At 43.7% G+C, this 18,895-nt stretch overlaps 1 protein-coding gene across 4 annotated transcripts; it reads left to right on the plus strand.

Moving 5' to 3' along the window:
- Window positions 1–564: 564 nt before the first annotated feature.
- ZNF436 (zinc finger protein 436) lies at window positions 565–16,124 on the plus strand. 4 transcript variants are annotated; one of them, XM_030763873.2, is made up of 4 exons: window positions 1,755–1,938; window positions 2,128–2,222; window positions 3,022–3,148; window positions 5,594–16,124. In XM_030763873.2, the coding sequence occupies exons 2-4, from the start codon at window positions 2,190–2,192 to the stop codon at window positions 6,844–6,846; spliced, it is 1,413 nt and encodes a 470-aa protein (XP_030619733.1). In that variant the 5' UTR covers window positions 1,755–1,938; window positions 2,128–2,189; the 3' UTR covers window positions 6,847–16,124. The 4 variants fall into 4 exon arrangements, with proteins under 4 accessions (XP_030619734.1, XP_030619733.1, XP_089755411.1 ...); XM_030763874.2 differs by lacking the exons at window positions 1,755–1,938; window positions 2,128–2,222 and adding an exon at window positions 565–870; XM_089899285.1 differs by having other exon boundaries at window positions 1,755–2,222; window positions 2,942–3,148.
- The last annotated feature ends 2,771 nt before the right edge of the window (window positions 16,125–18,895 follow it).

Consider the following 18,895-nt stretch of genomic DNA (forward strand, 5'->3'; position numbering starts at 1 on the left):
ATTCTGTGGTATCTAAAAAAATCCCTTGCCTCACAGTTGGGAGTGAGAAGAGGAGCGGGCGTGGGAGAGTCTGCCTCATGGCTGGGTAGGGTCTTAGTTCTTTTTAGACACTTGAGTAATTTAACCATAAATAACTGGGCACTGGGAACAGGACACTCACTAATAAAAGCATGGCCTAGAGTCACGTTTGAAGAAAAAAATTCAAGTCACTGAGTGGGTGGACATATCTGCAAAACAAAAGAAAAGCCCCTTTCCCAGCCCAGGCAGAGAAGTCTCCTGTACAGTTAGAGACAACAGGCTTCTGGGCACGTAGCCAAGGTTCTGGGGATATTTATAACTTGAAGAGGGTGGGAGTCCCTAATAAGCTGCTATATTCTTTTTCCATCACTTCCCTCTCCAAGGCTACAGCGAGCTCAGAGCTCTTCCCCGCACAGAATGCCTGCTTTCCCTAGTGCTCGGCTTCCATTGTCTAATTTTCTCATCCTGGCTGGGGAAAGGGAAGGCTGCAAGTCCTTCCGTTCGGAAGAACTCCAGTTGAATGTAGCTTAGCTGCTGGTGGTGTTTCTTGGCTAGCTGCTGTGGTCTCAGGAATCTGCCTATGAGCCTGTGGTTTCTCTGAGCTGTCTGAGAGTCTGAGGTCTCGGGAATCTGTGAGTCTTTGGGATCCGCCTACGATCTCTGGGCTTTGCCTGCACGTCTACGGATTCGAGATCTACCTGCAGATCTGAGATAGACAGGATCTGCCAGTGACCCCCAGAATCTTTCCGAACGTCTGTAGTCTCAGAGAACTCTGCCTGCGGATTTGAAATCTGTTTGAGGCCTCTTGGATCTTGGAGCCGGCGACCTAGCGGATCTTTTGTGGGCCAGGAGGTAGGTCTGTTCGTTCCCAGTTCGGGTTTTCGGCTTCCCACCTTCAGTTGGTCAGGGACTGCTAACAACCTAAGGGTCCGCCGGGCGTGGGCCATTAGAGGCCCACGATCCCATCGATGCGGGAGGCCGCCAGGAACCCTTTTAGCAGGCAAGTCCTCAGGGATGATAAGGACTGTCCTTCCCAACCCTGGGGTCTGGCTCGCTCCACCTTACGCGCCCCTATACCCCACCCTCGCTTCTGATTTCCCTCCGGCTTTTGCGTCCCCTCCGCTAGGCGCAACTCAGCCTGCCCCTCACGGAGCGCCCTCCTTAGAAGGACGCCCCTACAGGGTTAACAGCGATGGAGCCGGCACACAAGCCTGGCCCAGCCGCGGACCACACTTGCTGGCAGACGGGCGGCGCGTTGCCCCCTAGGAGTTGTAGTCTGCGTAGCAGTGTGAGAATGCCGCAGTCGCTGCTGGGTGATGTAGTGCGTGGGTGGAGCTCAAAGTTCCAGCGCGCCCGCTGAGTCTCCCCTGGGGAGTGGGCGGCTGCTGCTTTCCTCTCAGGCCTAGGATGTCAAGTGAGAGCTAATCCCAGCTGAACTCAACACAGGCCAGCGCCTAAATTAGGCTCGACGTCGCAGTTAAGATCCGACTCAAGATAAGCTTGTAGGGACGTGAAGAGAAGCAAGGCAACCTCCCTGGCTTAAGCCGGCTGTGGTCTCCAAGAGAGGAGAGCGGAAGATACTCCGCCCTGGCTAGGAGGACGTGCTTTTTTCTTCACCCTTTTGTTCTTTTCCCTCCGTGGCTCTTGGCCTCTTACTGGCCTTTGTACGCCCGAATGGAACTCCAACTCCCGACAGGCCACGGGGGCGGGCTCAGGCGTGATAAAGGTGCTCGGCCGTGCTACAAGAGGCGGGCCTTGTATTCGTTTCGCTCGCTGATTGGCTGAGGCAGCTGCCGGAAAGGGCCCAGCCTCGACATGGAAGAGCAGAGGCGTTCTGTGGGCTGGGCTGAGAGCCTCCTCCCTGAGACAGCGTCGGCTTGACCCCCGGCCCGGGAGGGACCGAGCCAGGGGGCTGTCTTAGTAATTCCGGGAGCCTCCACCCCTTGGTGGCGGAGACACGGAGGGCGGGTCGCGCTCGAGGGTCAGGGAGGAGAGTGACCCGGCCCGGATTCAGGGCCCTCCCCAGTCGCCTGGCGGCCAGAACTCCAGACCCCGGGAGTGGGCAGGGCCTGTTTCTGTGCCTCACGCCCTGCTTTTCGCCTCCTTTAGCGCTGTCTGCTAGCTGCTTTTCCTGCTTTCTCTCTCCTGGGAGGCGAATCCTTGAGCCCGAGATGGCAGCCACCCTGCTCATGGCTGGGTCCCAGGTAAGCCGGGGGTGGCTTCTCGGACCCTGCCTGTGCTTACCCGCCTCGTTCCTGCGTTTCTTTGCTCCGCGAATCTCTGTGGGAAATTCCCTGAGATTAGTAATTCGCTTGCTTCGGTATTCTGCCTCCAGAGACCCAGTATCAGAACAGTATAGCCACAAACAAGCATTTACTGAACACCTGCTGTTTGCCTTTAAATACTGGGGAGACAAAAGATGCATGAGGCATGCCCTCCCTGCCTGCTCACAATCAGTAGGAAGACAGATGCACCCGGTTAACCATGAAACTACATGATAAGAGCACTATTTTCTGTAGGAGCAACATGCTGTGGGGACCAAGAAGTGGGAGTATTAATTCTATCTGAGGTGTGGGAGGGAGGTAAGGGTGGAGCAGAGCAGCGAGATGGGGCGCATTGAAGAACAGTCGGTGCTGGAACAGGGCCTTAAGGAACAGTAGGATTTCACTACCCTGAGAAAGATATTCCAAGAAAATAGGAACATTGTGGGTAAAGGTATGGAATGATGTAGGTGCTAGTTGTATTGAGAAAAGTACTGCTAGAGGGTAAGGTTCGGAGTGGGGCAGGGTTATCTGGCCATGGGACCAAAGCAATCAGCTCATAAATTGCTCTCTCCTTTACCACATCTCTTTGTTGCTTGTTTATTTCTCCTTTGGACTCTACATATCAGACCTAATACCTTTTGCCTCCTCAACAATTCTAGCCATGTCTCTAATTTCGAGAAGAAAAACTGGTACTAACCTCCTAGATACCAAGTATTGAGGAAGCGATATGTGATTTCAGGCACCTGTGACATTTGAAGATATGGCCATGTATCTCACCCGGGAAGAATGGAGACCTCTGGACCCTACACAAAGGGACCTTTACAGGGATGTTATGCAGGAGAATTATGGAAATGTTGTCTCATTAGGTAAGTATTCTCTATCTTTCTCCACCCCACGTTTTTGAGACTGTCAAAAATGCCTTAGCTCTGTCAACACAACCTAGTTAGTTGATTCTTAAAGCTCTTAATTGGATTTTGGCTTGAGTTGAGTCCTCAGGCAGATCTTTGAATGCGGGAATATCAAGGTCATATGGTCTAAAATGAAAGATCGTTCCTGCACATTTTAGAAACACTCAGATTTCTTGCGCCCTGAGTCATTTGCCATTCTCCAGCCTGTCTGTACAGATCACTGACCAAACAGGTCTGACATAATGGTGCTTGCCAGGATATAAATGCCCCTGTAAATGGTGCTTTTACTAGAAGATAAAGGGGTTCTGACCCAGGTTCATGGGAAGGCAAAAGCCACCTTTTTGTGTTTGCTTTGGCTTCAGAGCTGTAGCTTTGACTCAGGTCCTTTATTTATCCAGAGCAGGTACTTGTCTAGAGACATTTCAGAGTTGATCATGGGTTTTGAGTGTGTCAGATGATGCTGTTCCAGAAGAATCCTGAACTAAGTGAGATCACAAATTCTATTAGAGAGGGAAGCTAATTTTTTTGATGGTCTGCAAACCTGTCTTTTCTCTTAGATATCCTTTGGTCTGGGTGTAACTAGAATAAACAGTGTATTCTTGAGCTGAAAGCCTTTTGACTCACTTTGTCTCCTGTTAGGACTTGACAGAAGTTAGCAATCATGTATGGTTGACTAGGACATCTGCCATTCATTGGGATTATTCCTTTTTATTGAAATCTTTATTCCTATAGCTTTTAACAAACAAAAGGCAAACTGTGAAGGGTTTCCTTTTTAAATTGGGCTCTCTCTGATGTCCCAACTTTCTTGGATCCTTCCTTTCAAAATGCAGCCAGAAGTGAAGTTATCTACCCAGATCTATTGTAGTCAGTAACCCAAATATTCCACTTAATCCAACAAAAGCAAGAAATGAGAATCTTAAAGAAATGTGAATTTATATGTCAGTGGTCCAGCCCAAGGAGCACATTTTGGAAGGATGGAAGCACACACACACACACACACACACAAATATATATATATATATATATATATATATATATATTTCTTGCCCATATAAGTTTGGGAGTGGGTTAGATAATGTTTACAAGGCTTCTTTACCTCAAGACTCTTCAGAACCTTTAATGTGATATCAGGCATTTTTAATTTCTAAGAAGATGATGTTGTATGCACCATTTACCAAACTAATTTATCCCTGGACCCTTTTCTCCCAGCATACCTAGTAATCTCTTTCTGAAGAGTGTACCAAGAAACACAACTTGGAAAAAGCAGTGTCTGGTAGAAAGTTTCTTGTAGACAGTGACTTTGTATATTTTGATTTTCATTTAAAGTCTTTACTTACTCAATGCCAAGAATATTCTGAGCCAGGCATCTCTTTTGCCTTCTCCAACCTTCCCACCTCTATTTTCATTAAAAGGCCACTGAGGGATTTCCCTGGCGGTCCCGTGGTTAGGACTCTGCACTTTCACTGCGCTGGGCCTGGGTTTGATCCCTGGTGGAGTTCCCCGCAAGCCACGTAGCGCGGCCAAAAAAAAAAAAGCCACTGAAAAGTAGCAGGTAACATTCGGCAGTCATTTTTCTTGTCAACCGAGACTTGATATAGATTGATAAAAATTTGTTTTTCTCCATGCTAACCCAGTAGGTTCTTAGTAAATATTATATAATGGTAATGAAGAAGGCTTGACAAGAACATACACATACACACACATTCATTCACATATAAAATATCTAGGCTTTTGGCTTTTAGAAATTCTAATTTAGAGTCTTTTATATTTTCTGTTTATGGTTTTCTTCTTTTGAAACACCAGGAACATATACAATATTCATAAGGAACTATTAACTGTAGTGATACAGAGCATGAACATTTATCAGACAGAACTGGATTTGAATCTTAGTTTCACCATTTACTACTGTTATGACCTTTTGCGAGTCACTTCTGTGGGCCTTGAATCTCTCATTCATAAAGTAGAAATCATCATAATGCCTGGCTCTCAGGGTGGCTGAGGTAATTCACATAAAGAACTTAAAACATGGGGCTTCCCTGGTGGTGCAGTGGTTGAGAATCTGCCTGCTAATGCAGGGGACACAGGTTCGCGCCCTGGTCTGGGAAGATCCCACATTGCTGCGGAGCAACTAGGCCCATGAGCCACAACTACTGAGCCTGCGCGTCTGGAGCCTGTGCTCTGCAACAAGAGAGGCTGCGATAGTGAGGCCCGCGCATCGCGATGAAGAGTGGCCCCCGCTTGCCACAACTAGAGAAAGCCCTCGCACAGAAACGAAGACCCAACACAGCCCAAAATAAATTAATTAATAAAAAAGAAAAAAAAAAGAACTTAGCACAGTGCCCAGCACACAGTAGATAATTTTTGTGTGTGTTTACCAGTATTATTCTTCACCTTTTATTACAGATTTTGAAATCAGGAGTGAAAACGAGGTGAATCCAAAGCAAGAGATTAGTGAAGATGTGGAATTTGGGACTGCATCTGAAAGACCTGTTGGTAATACTGAGGACAGTCCTGAAAGTGAAGAGGCCTTTGAAAACAGGGATAGATCAGAAAGACAATGGGGAGATCTAACAGCAGAAGAGTGGGTAAGCTATCCTCTCCAACAAGTCACTGATCTGCTTGTCCACAAAGAAGTCCATACAAGCATCCGATATCATATATGTTCTCATTGTGGAAAGGCCTTTAGTCAGATCTCAGACCTTAATCGACATCAGAAGACCCACACCGGTGACAGACCCTATAAGTGTTATGAATGTGGAAAGGGCTTCAGTCGGAGTTCCCACCTTATTCAGCATCAAAGAACACACACTGGAGAGAGGCCCTATGACTGTAATGAGTGTGGGAAAAGTTTTGGAAGAAGCTCTCACCTCATTCAGCATCAGACAATCCACACTGGAGAAAAGCCCCACAAATGTAACGAGTGTGGAAAAAGTTTCTGCCGGCTCTCTCACCTAATCCAGCACCAAAGGACCCACAGTGGGGAAAAACCCTATGAGTGTGAGGAGTGTGGGAAAAGCTTCAGCCGGAGCTCTCACCTAGCTCAGCACCAGAGGACCCACACAGGTGAGAAGCCTTACGAATGTAACGAATGTGGGAGAGGCTTCAGTGAGAGATCTGATCTGATCAAACACTATCGTGTCCACACGGGGGAAAGGCCCTACAAGTGTGATGAGTGTGGGAAGAATTTCAGTCAGAACTCCGACCTTGTGCGCCATCGCAGAGCCCACACAGGGGAAAAGCCGTACCACTGTAATGAATGTGGGGAGAATTTCAGCCGCATCTCACACTTGGTTCAGCACCAGAGAACCCATACTGGGGAAAAGCCATATGAATGTAACGCCTGTGGGAAAAGCTTCAGCCGGAGCTCTCATCTTATCACACACCAGAAAATTCACACTGGAGAGAAGCCCTATGAGTGCAACGAGTGTTGGAGAAGCTTTGGTGAAAGGTCAGACCTAATTAAACACCAGAGAACCCACACAGGAGAGAAACCCTATGAGTGTGTGCAGTGTGGAAAAGGTTTCACCCAGAGCTCCAACCTCATCACACATCAAAGAGTTCATACGGGAGAGAAGCCTTATGAATGTACCGAATGTGAGAAGAGTTTCAGCCGGAGCTCAGCTCTCATTAAACATAAGAGAGTTCACACTGACTAAGTCCTGTAATTACGACTGAGAAATGATTCATTTGAAGGTACAATTTTATTTGATATCAAAGAGCTCTCTCAAGACTGAGCTGCTTTTACTGTACTGAATTTCCTTGTTGTGGGCCACAGTTTAGAACATCGAAGAAGACAAGCCACTTGAAATTCTGATCCATGGCTTTGGGAATGGTATTCCTTCCTCCAAAATAGTGATTTTTATTCACCCAATATTAATGAATTATTTCATCAAAATCAGCCCCACAAGTAACTGGAAATCTGAAGACCAGGTGCTAAATGCTGATAAATGCTCAGGCCTGGAAATGGAGTAAATCTTTAAAAGTAATTTCTCCCATCCTTGGCCCAAAGAACTATGCTAGGGGAAATATTGACCTGTGATAGGGTGGTCACAGCTACTTTGGTAAAAGACAACCAGAGACTTTGCTTGAATTGCCACACCTATTCACTCACCATGGTAGCTGGGCACACACATCTTCCCTTCAAAGGGCTTTCTCCTAGAGTTGCTCATGCATTTGTATCTTTCTGTCTTCCTAAGAGCAGGATTCTGCATGATGAAGGCAATGATCATAATTTTTTGCCTCATTGTTTCTAATTAACTTTTTTAAAGCTTTCATGTTTGTGGAAGCTAACTGAAGATACAGATTAAAAGGAAAAATGAGACACAGGTTTGGGGACCAAGGACTCATCAACAGTGGTGACTTTAGCAAGAGATGCCCACTGTTATTGCCATTAATCAGAATGTATTAATTTTCTTCGGGGATCACTGTAGGGAATATTGTAGGGAAAATATCTTCAAGGAAAGATAGGACCGTAAGTGATGGTGGAGTGTAAGGAGCAAGTGGAATTGACCACTTCAGGGAAGGAAACACAGAGTCCCTTCCCAAGGAATGCAGGTCATTTCTCTGTTCTTTCCCCTCTACCCTTTAAAATCAATTCTCCCTATACTGCTAACTCTAGGATTTGATAAGGGCCACATCCCAGTGTTTATCTTAGCTTACATAAGGGCATGTGTATGTACATGTAAAATGTGTATTCGTATTGTTTTTCCAATAGAAACTGAATTCACACTGAATTAGCATGTTCTTGGGTGATATTGATCATGTGACAGAACTACAGACATAACTCCAATGTGAGAAATGTCCTTTTTTTCATTCTTTATGAAAAAAAATTGAAACACTAGTGCTGTAATGTGTACTCTCCTGTAAGATCTGTCTTTGTACAGAACGAAGCACTTGCTTATATGTATCGGTCAGTTGGAGATTATTACCAGACAAATAGGTTGATTGTCCTGTTCTCAGACTGAATTATCTTCTCTTTGGCCTAGTCACAGGGAATTAATAAAACTAGATAGGAATGTGTTTCCATTCTCCCAGCCTACAGATTTAAGTGGTTAATGTAAGAGTTGACCCAATTTAAGCCCAGTACTGTCAGTTCTCCTTATCTCAGCCCAAATAGGAACTAAGAAATATCCCAAATGTTGATGCTTATCCAAGCATTTGGGGGTGGGAGTGGGAGGGAACTGATGCCCAGGAGATGGGACTAGAGTGAGGAATATATATTTTTTGAGCCTGCCCCACGTTTTTTCTACTGTATTGTGAGTGTTGTAACATTTGAAAAACTTTTGCCATAGCTCTTTGGGACTTGGCGTTAAAGGAGCCAGTGGTCTCCCTTGGGTAGTGTACTATAGTGATTTACTATGACCCACAACCACGTGGGTCTGCATCCCTTGCAAATGACACAACCTCGAAAGTAACAATGAAAAACCACTCCACCAAGTAGATGTCTTTATGTTGTCACTCTTATTTAAATACAAACTTGGGCAGGGAGCATGTTTTTTGTTCTATACAAAATTTAGCTGACTTTGGATATTCATATTTTAATTGTTGAATGACTTACATGTTCTTGATGACTAAACTCAAATGTCTTTTTCCCGTATCATTGTTGCTGGTGGTTTTAATGAATATCAAAGTTCTCCTGTTGTTTCTGTGAGCCACTAGGGGCATCAGCTTCAGAGTGGCTGTAGAAGAAGACAGCATCTCCATGACCTATTTCACCCCCTTTTCCTTCCCTACTCCCCTGCCCCACCCCCAAGCTGTTCTTTCTGCTGCTTTTGGCTTCTGAGTGCCCCAGCCATCTCTCCAGACATGTACACTTCAGTTGGGAAGTTAAAAGGGCAAGGGCCGGACCAGCTCTGTCTCCTCTCTTCCTGCCAATTGTTGCCCATTTGCTGTGTTGAACTCTGTGTGAAGTTATGCCTCAGTCTCTCTTTGCTAAAGCTTTTTGCATGCCTTCTGCTCCCAAGTCTCTGGCTGCTTCTGCACACACCCTGAACACATTGTGCCTGTTTTCTATGGTTGTGGAGAGTGAGTGAACAAGTAAGTATGTACAGCAGTTTTCCTTATGGTATTGGTCACAGTTATCTTGTGTCTATCTGTATCTGTATTATTCTAACAATATCCTGTAATTAAAAGTATAACTTTTAAAATCAAAAAGCTGAGAATTATTTTAGTAATCCAGTACCAGTTCATAAAACGGCTTTTCATCAGATTTATTAAAATTGGGCACAATTGTTTTTATATTGATGCATTTGTACAGATGTTCTTGTGGGAATTTGGGAATGCCGTGTCTTCACATATTGGTGAGCCCTCTGGATATTGCCAAAATTTGGCAAGTGCAAAAACCTGGACAGTTCCCTATGAAGATTAGGCTGGTGGCAAAGCAACATGGAAATATTTGTTATGGGTAACTCATTAGCTTTGGAGAAGGGAAACAGAAACAAACAAACAAAAATCCTAACGGAAAAATGAGAGGAGGCCATATTGCTTTAAGGAGATATTTTTGAGTATCTGTTAAGGATACTAAAATAATTTCTATTAAATTAGTATTAGGATCCCAGAACAGAGATACGTCTTAGAAACAAAGGCTCTATATTCATGACATGACTGTGCAGTCTGCCTAAGGCTGTGGTTATGTTCTGCTATGGTGTGGCTATGATTTTCAAATTACTTACACATAAGTTTATCTTCCGAAACATTTTTTTAAATGGAAAGCCAGTCTAGGCAGAGGTAGGGAGTGGAAGTGCTTTAAATCGGGGAAAAATACAAATATGAAAGAAAAGTTTTAATTAACCCTATCGCCAAGACTGGAAAAAGAAAGAGATTTTATCAAACCTTTTTTTTTTTTTTTTTTTTTTGGCTGCACCGCATGGCTTGCGGGATCTTAGTTCCCCGACCAGGGATCGAACCCGTGCCCTTGGCAGTGAAAGCGGGGAGTCCTAACCACTGGACCTCCAGGGAGCTCCTGTAAACATTTTTTAAAACTCCTTTTCTCCTTTCAACATGTTCAGCATTTTTTATTTCTGGGTAGGAAAGTTTAAGGAAAATGCTGGAGAAATTCACCAGGAACCTCTCCTTCAGGGCATTTAACATGTTAATGTTTCGCCATTATTATAGTAGGGGCAGATTTCCCTCTTTGAATTTTCTCTAGGAGGCTAGCCCTTTGTTATGGCTGTGCTTCCAGCCCATTAGGACCCCGCTGAGTCTACTGAAATGATAATTTGTTAAATGGTTCCCTAGTGTTTCAAAGGTTAGTGTTCCTGCTGAAAAAGGAGTTCCTATGCCCTGGGAGAAATGCACCTCTTTGAAGCATTGGTTAGATACCTAACTCTGTAATGGAGTAGCCGACTGGGACCTGCTTATCTATAGGAGACTTCAAGATAAAAAGTTGTTAGTGTGGGACTTCCCTGGTGGTCAGGTGGTTAAGACTTTGCCTTCCAATGCAGGGGGTGTGGGCCCGAGCCCTGGTCGGGGAACTAAGATCCTACATGCCTCGCGGCCAAAACACCAAAACATAAAACAGGAGCAATATTGTAACAAATTCAATAAAGATTTTAAAAAATGGTCCACATCAAAAAAAAAATCTTAAAAAAAACATTGTAAAGCAGTTATACTCCAATAAAGATGTAAAAAAAAAATAAATGGAAGATAAGGAATCAGAAGCAGCCAGTTGAAATTACTTCAAACTTTTTGTGAAGATGAGAGATAAGACTGTATGAAAAGAAGTAAGGAATAAGTCCCTGGAAATAAAGCAATGGAAAAGGTTTTCATTTAAGGACAGAGAACACTGTGATATGTGAATAGGCAAAGGGGAGAAAATTAGTGGAGAGAAAAGGACTGGAGAAAATAAAAAGTTGTTAGTGAAAAACAGTTGAGTAAAATGAATAGAAGAAAATTACCCTGTAATGACCTAAAACGGTTTCATGGTGAATCCCATTGTATTATCTGTTTTCCTAAATGCTTCATATTCGAAGTTTGTATCATTTTCAGCTTCTTCAAAGGTGCTTTTTTTCCCTCTGGCAGAGACTGAGGCTGATAACATCAAAATCTCACTTTGAATTTCACACCAGCCCCTGAGGCTGCTCTGTAGAGGTCTCCACTTGGAAATTACCCAGGCAGACCCCAAACTGAATTTACCACTTTGTTCTATCACCATCCCCCCTCACCTGCTTCTCATGTTATTTCCTAACTCAGTCATGGCATAGTCACCCAAGCTAGAAACTTGCATATCATACTTGAAAACTTCTCCCTTAGCCACCTTCCCAAAATCAATAATGAAAATTAGTTGAATAATTAGTCTTCAATAATTAGTCTTATGACATACCACCTCCTAAGTAGTTCTCAAATCTGTCTACCTGCTCTATGTACTGCCACCACTTATCCTGTGACCTTGGGCAAGTTACTTAGCTTCTTTGTTCCTTGGATTGCCCATCTGTAAAATGGTAATTATATCCATCTCACAGAGTTGCAAAGATTAAATTAAATAATGGGGCTCAAAATATTAGCTGCAGTTATTCAGACCATCACCAAGCCACATCCTGCTTACTGAAACAACCTCTTAATGAGTCTCATCTATTTTCAACCCCCTTCCATCTATTCTCCCTTGCTGCAGCTAGAATGATCTTTCTGAAGGGCAAATCCCTTCATGCCACTCTTCTGTGCAAAACTTTCTCATGCTTTCCATTGCCAGCAGCATACAGTGTGTTGTAGGTCATCAAGATCTGGCCTCTGCTGCCCTCGTCAGCTTCAGTTCTCTGCACTTTCCCTGTACTTGCAACGCTCTTCAAGCTGCATCTCTTTCTCTCCACTCTTCTGGTCAACTCCTCTTCATCCTTCAGGTCTCATACTTAACTTTTTCTAGGGAACCTTTCCCGATCCCATGAGACTGGATCAGGTGTTCCTGTTCAGTGTTCCCTGGGATTATCCCACTGAAAGTACTTTATTCATTTTGTAATTGCCTGTTCACTTTTTCATCTCCTCCATTAGACTTTGATATCCTTGAAGAAATCACTGTCTTGCTCATCATTGTATCTTCAGCCCCTAGCAACATATTTGACTTAGAGTAGGCAGGCAACAAATATTTCTTGGATAAATGAGAGGAGAATATATATAAACTTCATTCCCTTCTTCAGGACTGGTGACTTTATTTCTGATTTGTCACTGCACAAGCTATTTGTAAAAGAAATTCTGTAGAAACGGTAGATATTCTCTCATTGCATATCTGGTGAGGCCTAATGCAAGAGAAAAAAGGCACCTAAAGGCAATGTGGCCCAACTAAGACACCTCCTCCCAAGGTAAAGCTGGGATAAAGTCACCGGCCCCTCACGCTCCAGTACTTGAATCATTGTCATCTTTGGAGAGTTATCTAAGATTAGACATCATGGCAACTTTGGTGACATGTTACAAGGCAAGCTCTCAATACAGGAAGCTTGGGCAGGATTCTAAGTTCCCAGCTGCAGGTTTGGCTGTTGGTCAACCTCTGAAATTCTCCAAGCTGAGCACATAAGCCAATAGTTGTTAATATTTTCAGGAGGATTCAGATTCCTTTGAGAATCTAATGAAAGTTTTGGATCTTTTGTTTGAGAGTTCTTTATTTTGCTTACAAGTCCTTTATCAGATATGATTTGCAAATATTTTTCCTAGTCTTTGGCTTTCCATTCCCTTAACAGTGCCTTTCAAAGAACCAACGTTTTGGGACTTCCCTCTTGGCACAGTGGTTCAGAATCCGCCTGATTCTGAACCGCCAGGGTTCGAGCCCTGATCCAGGAAGATCCCACATGCTGCGGAGCAACTAAGCCCATGTGCCACAACTACGGAGCCTGAGCTCTAGAGCCTGTGAGCCACAACTACTGAGCCCACGTGCCACAACTACTGAAGCCCGTGCACCTAGAGCCTATGCTCTGCAACAAGAGAAGCCACCGCAATGAGAAGCCTGCGCACCACAACGAAGAGTAGCCCCCACTCCCCGCAACTAGAGGAAGCCCATGCGCAGCAACAAAGACCCAACGCAGCCAAAGATAAATAAATAAGTACATTTATATTAAAAAAGAAAAACCCAAAGAACCAAAGTTTTAAATTTTGATGAAGTCCTGTTTTCTAATAGGATTTTTACCCAAGATTTCCTTTTCTAAATCTCCATACTGATAGTTCTTGAGTTACAAGACTTCAATCTTTGGTGTTTAGGCAAGGGAGGGAAGAAGAATGCTTTCTAGACTTCACCCTCATTTGGTTATGTCCACTCTATTGGAGTTTGGATTTTAGCCCAGGTAGTACTGCCATTATACCAGAGCAACAGGGCCATCTCCCTGAGCCCTGCACTTTAACGTTGCACCTTTCCCCACTAGGCCAAGGGGATGTGCCCATCTAGAGCTCATTGTCCCCCCTCCCCTTCTAGATCACAAACCTCAACTATCTAGGACCTTGGAATTCTTTGCCCAGACAGCCCACTTCAAGCCTCTTCCCCAAGTTTGTTCTCTTGAGGGCAAACCAATCTCCATGTGTGTACCCATAGCCCTTGGTTTGGGAGGATGGACAGAGATTGGACCTGCAGCCACACGTGAACCTGAGGGCCCTCCTGGAATAGGACAAAGCCAGAACAGGAAAAGAAGGGGGCAAGCCTTCATCTGCTTTTGTTTTTGGCCATGCTGCATGTGGGATGTTAGTTTCCAGACCAGGGATCAAACCTACACCCCTGCATTGGAAGCGTGGAGTCTTCAACACTGTACCACCAGGGAAGTCCCTTATTTGTACTCTTGTTCAACTCCTCGTCCTAGCCTCCAGGCATACTATCAACTGTTTTTACCAGTGACTTATAAGGAGTCAGAACCTATGATATCCAGATTCCTGAGGTGAGTAATTTGTTGGATGGACGAGTATGCTATGGATGGAACCAGAACACACAAAGAGGAGGAATCTGGGGTGGGTATAAAGAATAGAAATTAATTAAGTCATTTAACAAAAATTTGTTGAGCACCAACAATGTACCTGGCATAGGAATGAATGAGGCAAAGACTCTGCCCTTGTTGAACTTGTATTCTGTGGGGGAGATGGACAATCAACAAAGGTATATATAACATCAGGTGGTAACAAGTACAATAAAGAAAAATAGAGTAAGGGAAGGGGAGTGAAGGGGGACTGCTATTTTAGACAGGATGGTCAAGACTCTCTAAAGGGGTGACATTAGAGCAGAGTTCTGAAGGAGCTGTCAGGATATCTGGAGGAAAGTGTTCTAAGTACTTAGTTTACCAAAGAGCAAATGTAAGGTGCTAGGCAGCGGTTGGCATACTGGAGGAACCAGACTGGGGTGGGTGGAGGTCAGGGAGGAAGGGGGCAAATAGTGGGAGATAAAAACCATCCTTAGAGACTTGTTGAGGAGTTTGAAGCACCTGTTACATCCAAACACATGTTCATATGCCCAGCAGGTAGTTGAAAATATGAGTCCAGAGCTCAGGAGCCCAAATGGGCTTGTAGATAAAGAAATGGGAATAGTGAGTATGGAAATGAGCAGTGAAAACCATGCAAGTGGATGGGGTGGCCCTGATTGAGTGTGAGAGCAGCATCAAGGATGGAATCCTGGGAGCACCAATAGGTAATTATGGGCAGAGGAGAGGAGTATTACAGAACCCAGAGAAAAATCCAGAGAGGAGGGTCAGAGGGCAAAGGACATGACACATTTCAAGATGTCCAAATGTAGCAGATGTCTAGTGAGATACTATATTTGAAACTCTTTGTAAACGGAAAAACTCCACGCAAGCATAGGTATTATATTACTGTTAGTATTAATGATAATTAGAGAGCACTTTCCCCCTTCCTCTAATGGTTATTTTAACTTAAAGGTAATGAAAGTTTAGTTATACACACGTAGTCTATTTATAATCAATCCTTACTATTTTATTGCACTTTCAAAACAAAACAAACATAAGTAAGTTATACTGAGGGAGCAGGACTCACAATCCCTGTTAAATCTGATTTGTGTAACAGTATAACGTATATTGGTATATGGGTAATAATCGTAGATTTCTACTGGATTTTGGTTAAAAGCTTACAGTAACACTTCCTAAGGTTTGTCACACATAACTCTTCTGTCTGCCTATAGGGAAGCCTTAAAATAATTAAAACTCAGTGGACCAAATATTATGTTCAACAGTCTCCTAGAATTTGACTTCTGGACTTTAGGTGGCAGCTGCTGCCACCGCCTGTGCCAGTCTCTTTAACGGCTGCAGAGTTCAGTGTTAGCGGGTAGATGCACCAAGGTGCTGATGGTGAGTCTCCAGGGAATCCTGCTGTTGCTAAGCGGGAAAATGTGGTGTTAAATTCTTCCAAAGACCAAGTGTTCATCACTCTTAAATTGGACTTAACAAACCTAATTGAACTTGAAAGTTGATTCTTTTTTTTTTTTTTTTTGCCACACCACGTGGTATGCGGGATCTTAGTTCCCCAACCAGGGATCAAACCCGTGCCCCCTGCAGTGGAAGCGCGGAGTCCTAATCACTGGACCACCAGGGAATTCCTGATTTTTGTTTTCTTCTTTTTTTTTTTTTAAATAAATTTATTTATTTTTGGCTGCATTGGGTCTCCGTTGCTGCGCCTGGGCTTTCTCTAGTTGCAGTGAGCGGGCTTCTCATTTCGGTGGCTTTTCATTGTGAAGCATAGGCTCTAGGCTTGCAGGCTTCAGTTGTTGTGACACATGGGCTCTAGAGTGCAGGCTCAGTAGTTGTGGCTCACGGGCTTAGTTGCTCCTCAGCATGTGGGATCTTCCCGTACCAGGGCTCGAACCCCTATCCCCTGTATTGGCAGGCGGATTCTTAACCACTGCACCACGAGGGAAGTCCAATTCTTGTTTTCCTGAGTTTGATTGATGAAATGGAAGGTTGGAAAGGAGAGCTCATTTTGCTAACTTTCTTTTTCACTTTTTTCCCCCACTTTTTCTATATTCCCTCAACAGAACCCAAGGAGAGCAGAGAATTCATTTTAAAAAGAAGGACAAAAATAATTTCAAAATCAGAGACTACCAACTTCAGGTTTGGAAATATGAAGGCTTAAAAAGACAAAGGTTTAACTTTACTGGGTTTCATTCATCTCTTCTGGCTGTGTACGATAATGATTATGAGACTGGAATTTGGAGTTACATCAGAGTCTGAGTCTCAACTCTGACCTGGGAATTAGTTTCTTCATCTGCAAAAGGGAGATGATACCTTTTGGTACTTGCCTCATATATTGTGAGAATTAAATGAGATAGCATGGCAAATGCTTTAAAATGCTAACTAGTATCATGAAGTCTATGTAGGTATAATCTCCATGGGATGTTTTCTTTTCTAGCAAAGCTACCCAAACGGTTGTTGCTCCTCAATATTGAGACCTTGTGAGTCCACAGTTTTGTTCTTAGATACTGTCATTTCTCAGAACATGTTCAAACTGCATTGCAGAGCCAATTTGCAAAGCACATAAGGAAAATGTTCTCATTATCTTATATCACAGTTTGCTTTGGGCTCTAAATAGTATTTTCTAACTTATTCATCAGATTGACAATGATGGGTTTTTGACTGATAAAAATGTCTACCTCTACAAATGAAGAATCTGCCAACAATAAGACTTTAATTGAAAAGGAGCTTGATGAAGTAGCTCAAAACTCAGTTTGAGGGCTTCCCTGGTGGCGCAGTGGTTGAGAGTCAGCCTGCCGATGCAGAGGACATGGGTTCGTGTCCCGGTCCGGGAAGATCCCACATGCCACGGAGCGGCTGGGCCCGTGAGCCATGGCCGCTGAGCCTGCGCGTCCGGAGCCTGGGCTCCGCAACGGGAGAGGCCACAACAGTGAGAGGCCCTAGTACTGCAAAAAAAAACACAACAACTCGGTTTGAGTCTTTGTTCAGCTGTGTGGCTTTGAGCAAATGTTTTAACCTCCCTGAGCCTTGTTTCTTCAATAAAATGGGGTAATATTACTAGCCTTTAAAATTTCATGAGAGGATCAGCAACAGTATTTGTAAAACACTGGAACACAGTAAGAGCTCCATAAATGGTAGTGATTATTGTTTAAAACGTTGTGTCACTGAGATGAAGAAACACTCTTTCCACTTTAAAACAGCTTGATGAATTTGAGAATTAGAAGGGAACCCATTGGGCCAGCTAGGATAATCTTCAAAAGAACAAATGCAAAAATGATGATAAAGCAGGCACACAAAAATGGTGATAAAGCAGGCCTTGGGGTAAGTTGACTACAAGCTATTGCAAGCCACCCATATGGCAATTTATTTTTTAAAAGAAGCATAATCCTAGGAGGTAAAAATGAGAGACAGTGTTCAGCTCTGGCCAGTCTTGATTGGAGCACTATCATTTTGGAAAATGGTAAATACAGACATTTATAATTTATTTATTTTATTTTTGGCTGCGTTGGGTCTTAGGTGCAGCACATGGGATCTTCGCTGAGGCATGCAGGATCTTTCCTTGCAGCGTGGGCTTCTACTTGCGGCGTGCAGGTTTCCTCTTCTCTAGTTGTGGCGCATGGGTTCCAGAGCACGTGGGCTCTGTAGTTTACCTCACGCGGGCTCTAGTTGAGGCGTGTGAGCTCAGTAGTTGTCACATGTGGGCTTAATTGGCCCACAGCATGTGGAATCTTAGTCCCCTGACCAGGGATCGAACCCACGTCCCCTGCATTGTAAGGCGGATCCTTTACCACTGTACCACCAGGTAAGTCCCTCTATATTATTTCTTTTTTCCTTTCCCCTGTGTGTGACTTCAAACTGTGTCTGGGATGGCTTAACCTTGTTAGTAGCAAATGAAGGCATTTTGAAGAGGCTGAATTGATGTAATCTTGTTTGGAGTCTGAGGAATAGACTGTTTCTTTTAGAATCATGAAAGGGACAAGCAAGATGAAGATTAATCTAAGGATCCAATAAAAGGTGTGGTAATTTTAAACATTCTTTGTTATTTCAGGTTGTAAGTGGTAAAAGTCAAAGCTTCAGTTTGAATATTCTGGTGCCCTGTAATTGTTTTAAGAAGCAAAAGCATGTTGTTCATTGACATACCAGTCAGACCACAGATTTGGTCTGTCACGGGGCAGGGCTGTGGACTCATCTCGCCGTGCTGTGTTACCTCATCTTAAAAGGTTAGAGATAGCTACCCACCAACAGTCCCTCCCATCAGGAAACCTGCACAAGTCTCTTAGATAGCCTCATCCACCAGAGGGCAGACAGCAGAAGCAAGAAGAGCTACAATCCTGCTGGCTGTGGAACAAAAACCACATTCAAAGAAAGATAGACAAGATGAAAAGGCAGAGAGCTATGTACCAGATGAAGGAACAAGATAAAACCCCAGGAAAACAACTAAATGAAGTGGAGATGGGCAACCTTCCAGAAAAAGAATTCAGAATAATGATAGTGAAGATGATCCAGGACCTCAGTAAAAGAATGGAGGCAAAGATCGAGAAGATGCAAGAAATGTTTAACAAAGACCTAGAAGAATTAAAGAACAAACAAACAGAGATGAACAATACAATAACTGAAATGAAAACAACACTAGAAGGAATCAATAGCAGAATAACTGAGGCAGAAGAACGGATAAGTGACCTGGAAGACAGAATGGTGGAATTCACTGCTGCAGAACAGAATAAAGAAAAAAAAATGAAAAGAAATGAAGACAGCCTAAGAGATCTCTGGGATAGCATTAAACGGAACAACATTCGTATTACAGGGGTCCCAGAAGGAGAAGAGAAAG

The sequence above is a fragment of the Delphinapterus leucas genome, chromosome 1, assembly GCF_059928025.1.
Source record: "Delphinapterus leucas isolate spDelLeu-1000000601 "Yukka" chromosome 1, BTC_Dleu_Yukka2, whole genome shotgun sequence".
NCBI classification, from domain to species: Eukaryota; Metazoa; Chordata; class Mammalia; order Artiodactyla; family Monodontidae; genus Delphinapterus; species Delphinapterus leucas.

What these genes read in the sequence shown, in the direction of transcription:
- ZNF436 (XM_030763873.2), top strand. Translation starts at nt 2,190, where the DNA reads ATGGCAGCCACCCTGCTCATGGCTGGGTCCCAG. An exon ending in TGCTCATGGCTGGGTCCCAG is followed by an intron (nt 2,223 to 3,021) that starts GTAAGCCGGGGG and finishes ATGTGATTTCAG; the next exon opens with GCACCTGTGACATTTGAAGA. An exon ending in TGGAAATGTTGTCTCATTAG is followed by an intron (nt 3,149 to 5,593) that starts GTAAGTATTCTC and finishes CTTTTATTACAG; the next exon opens with ATTTTGAAATCAGGAGTGAA.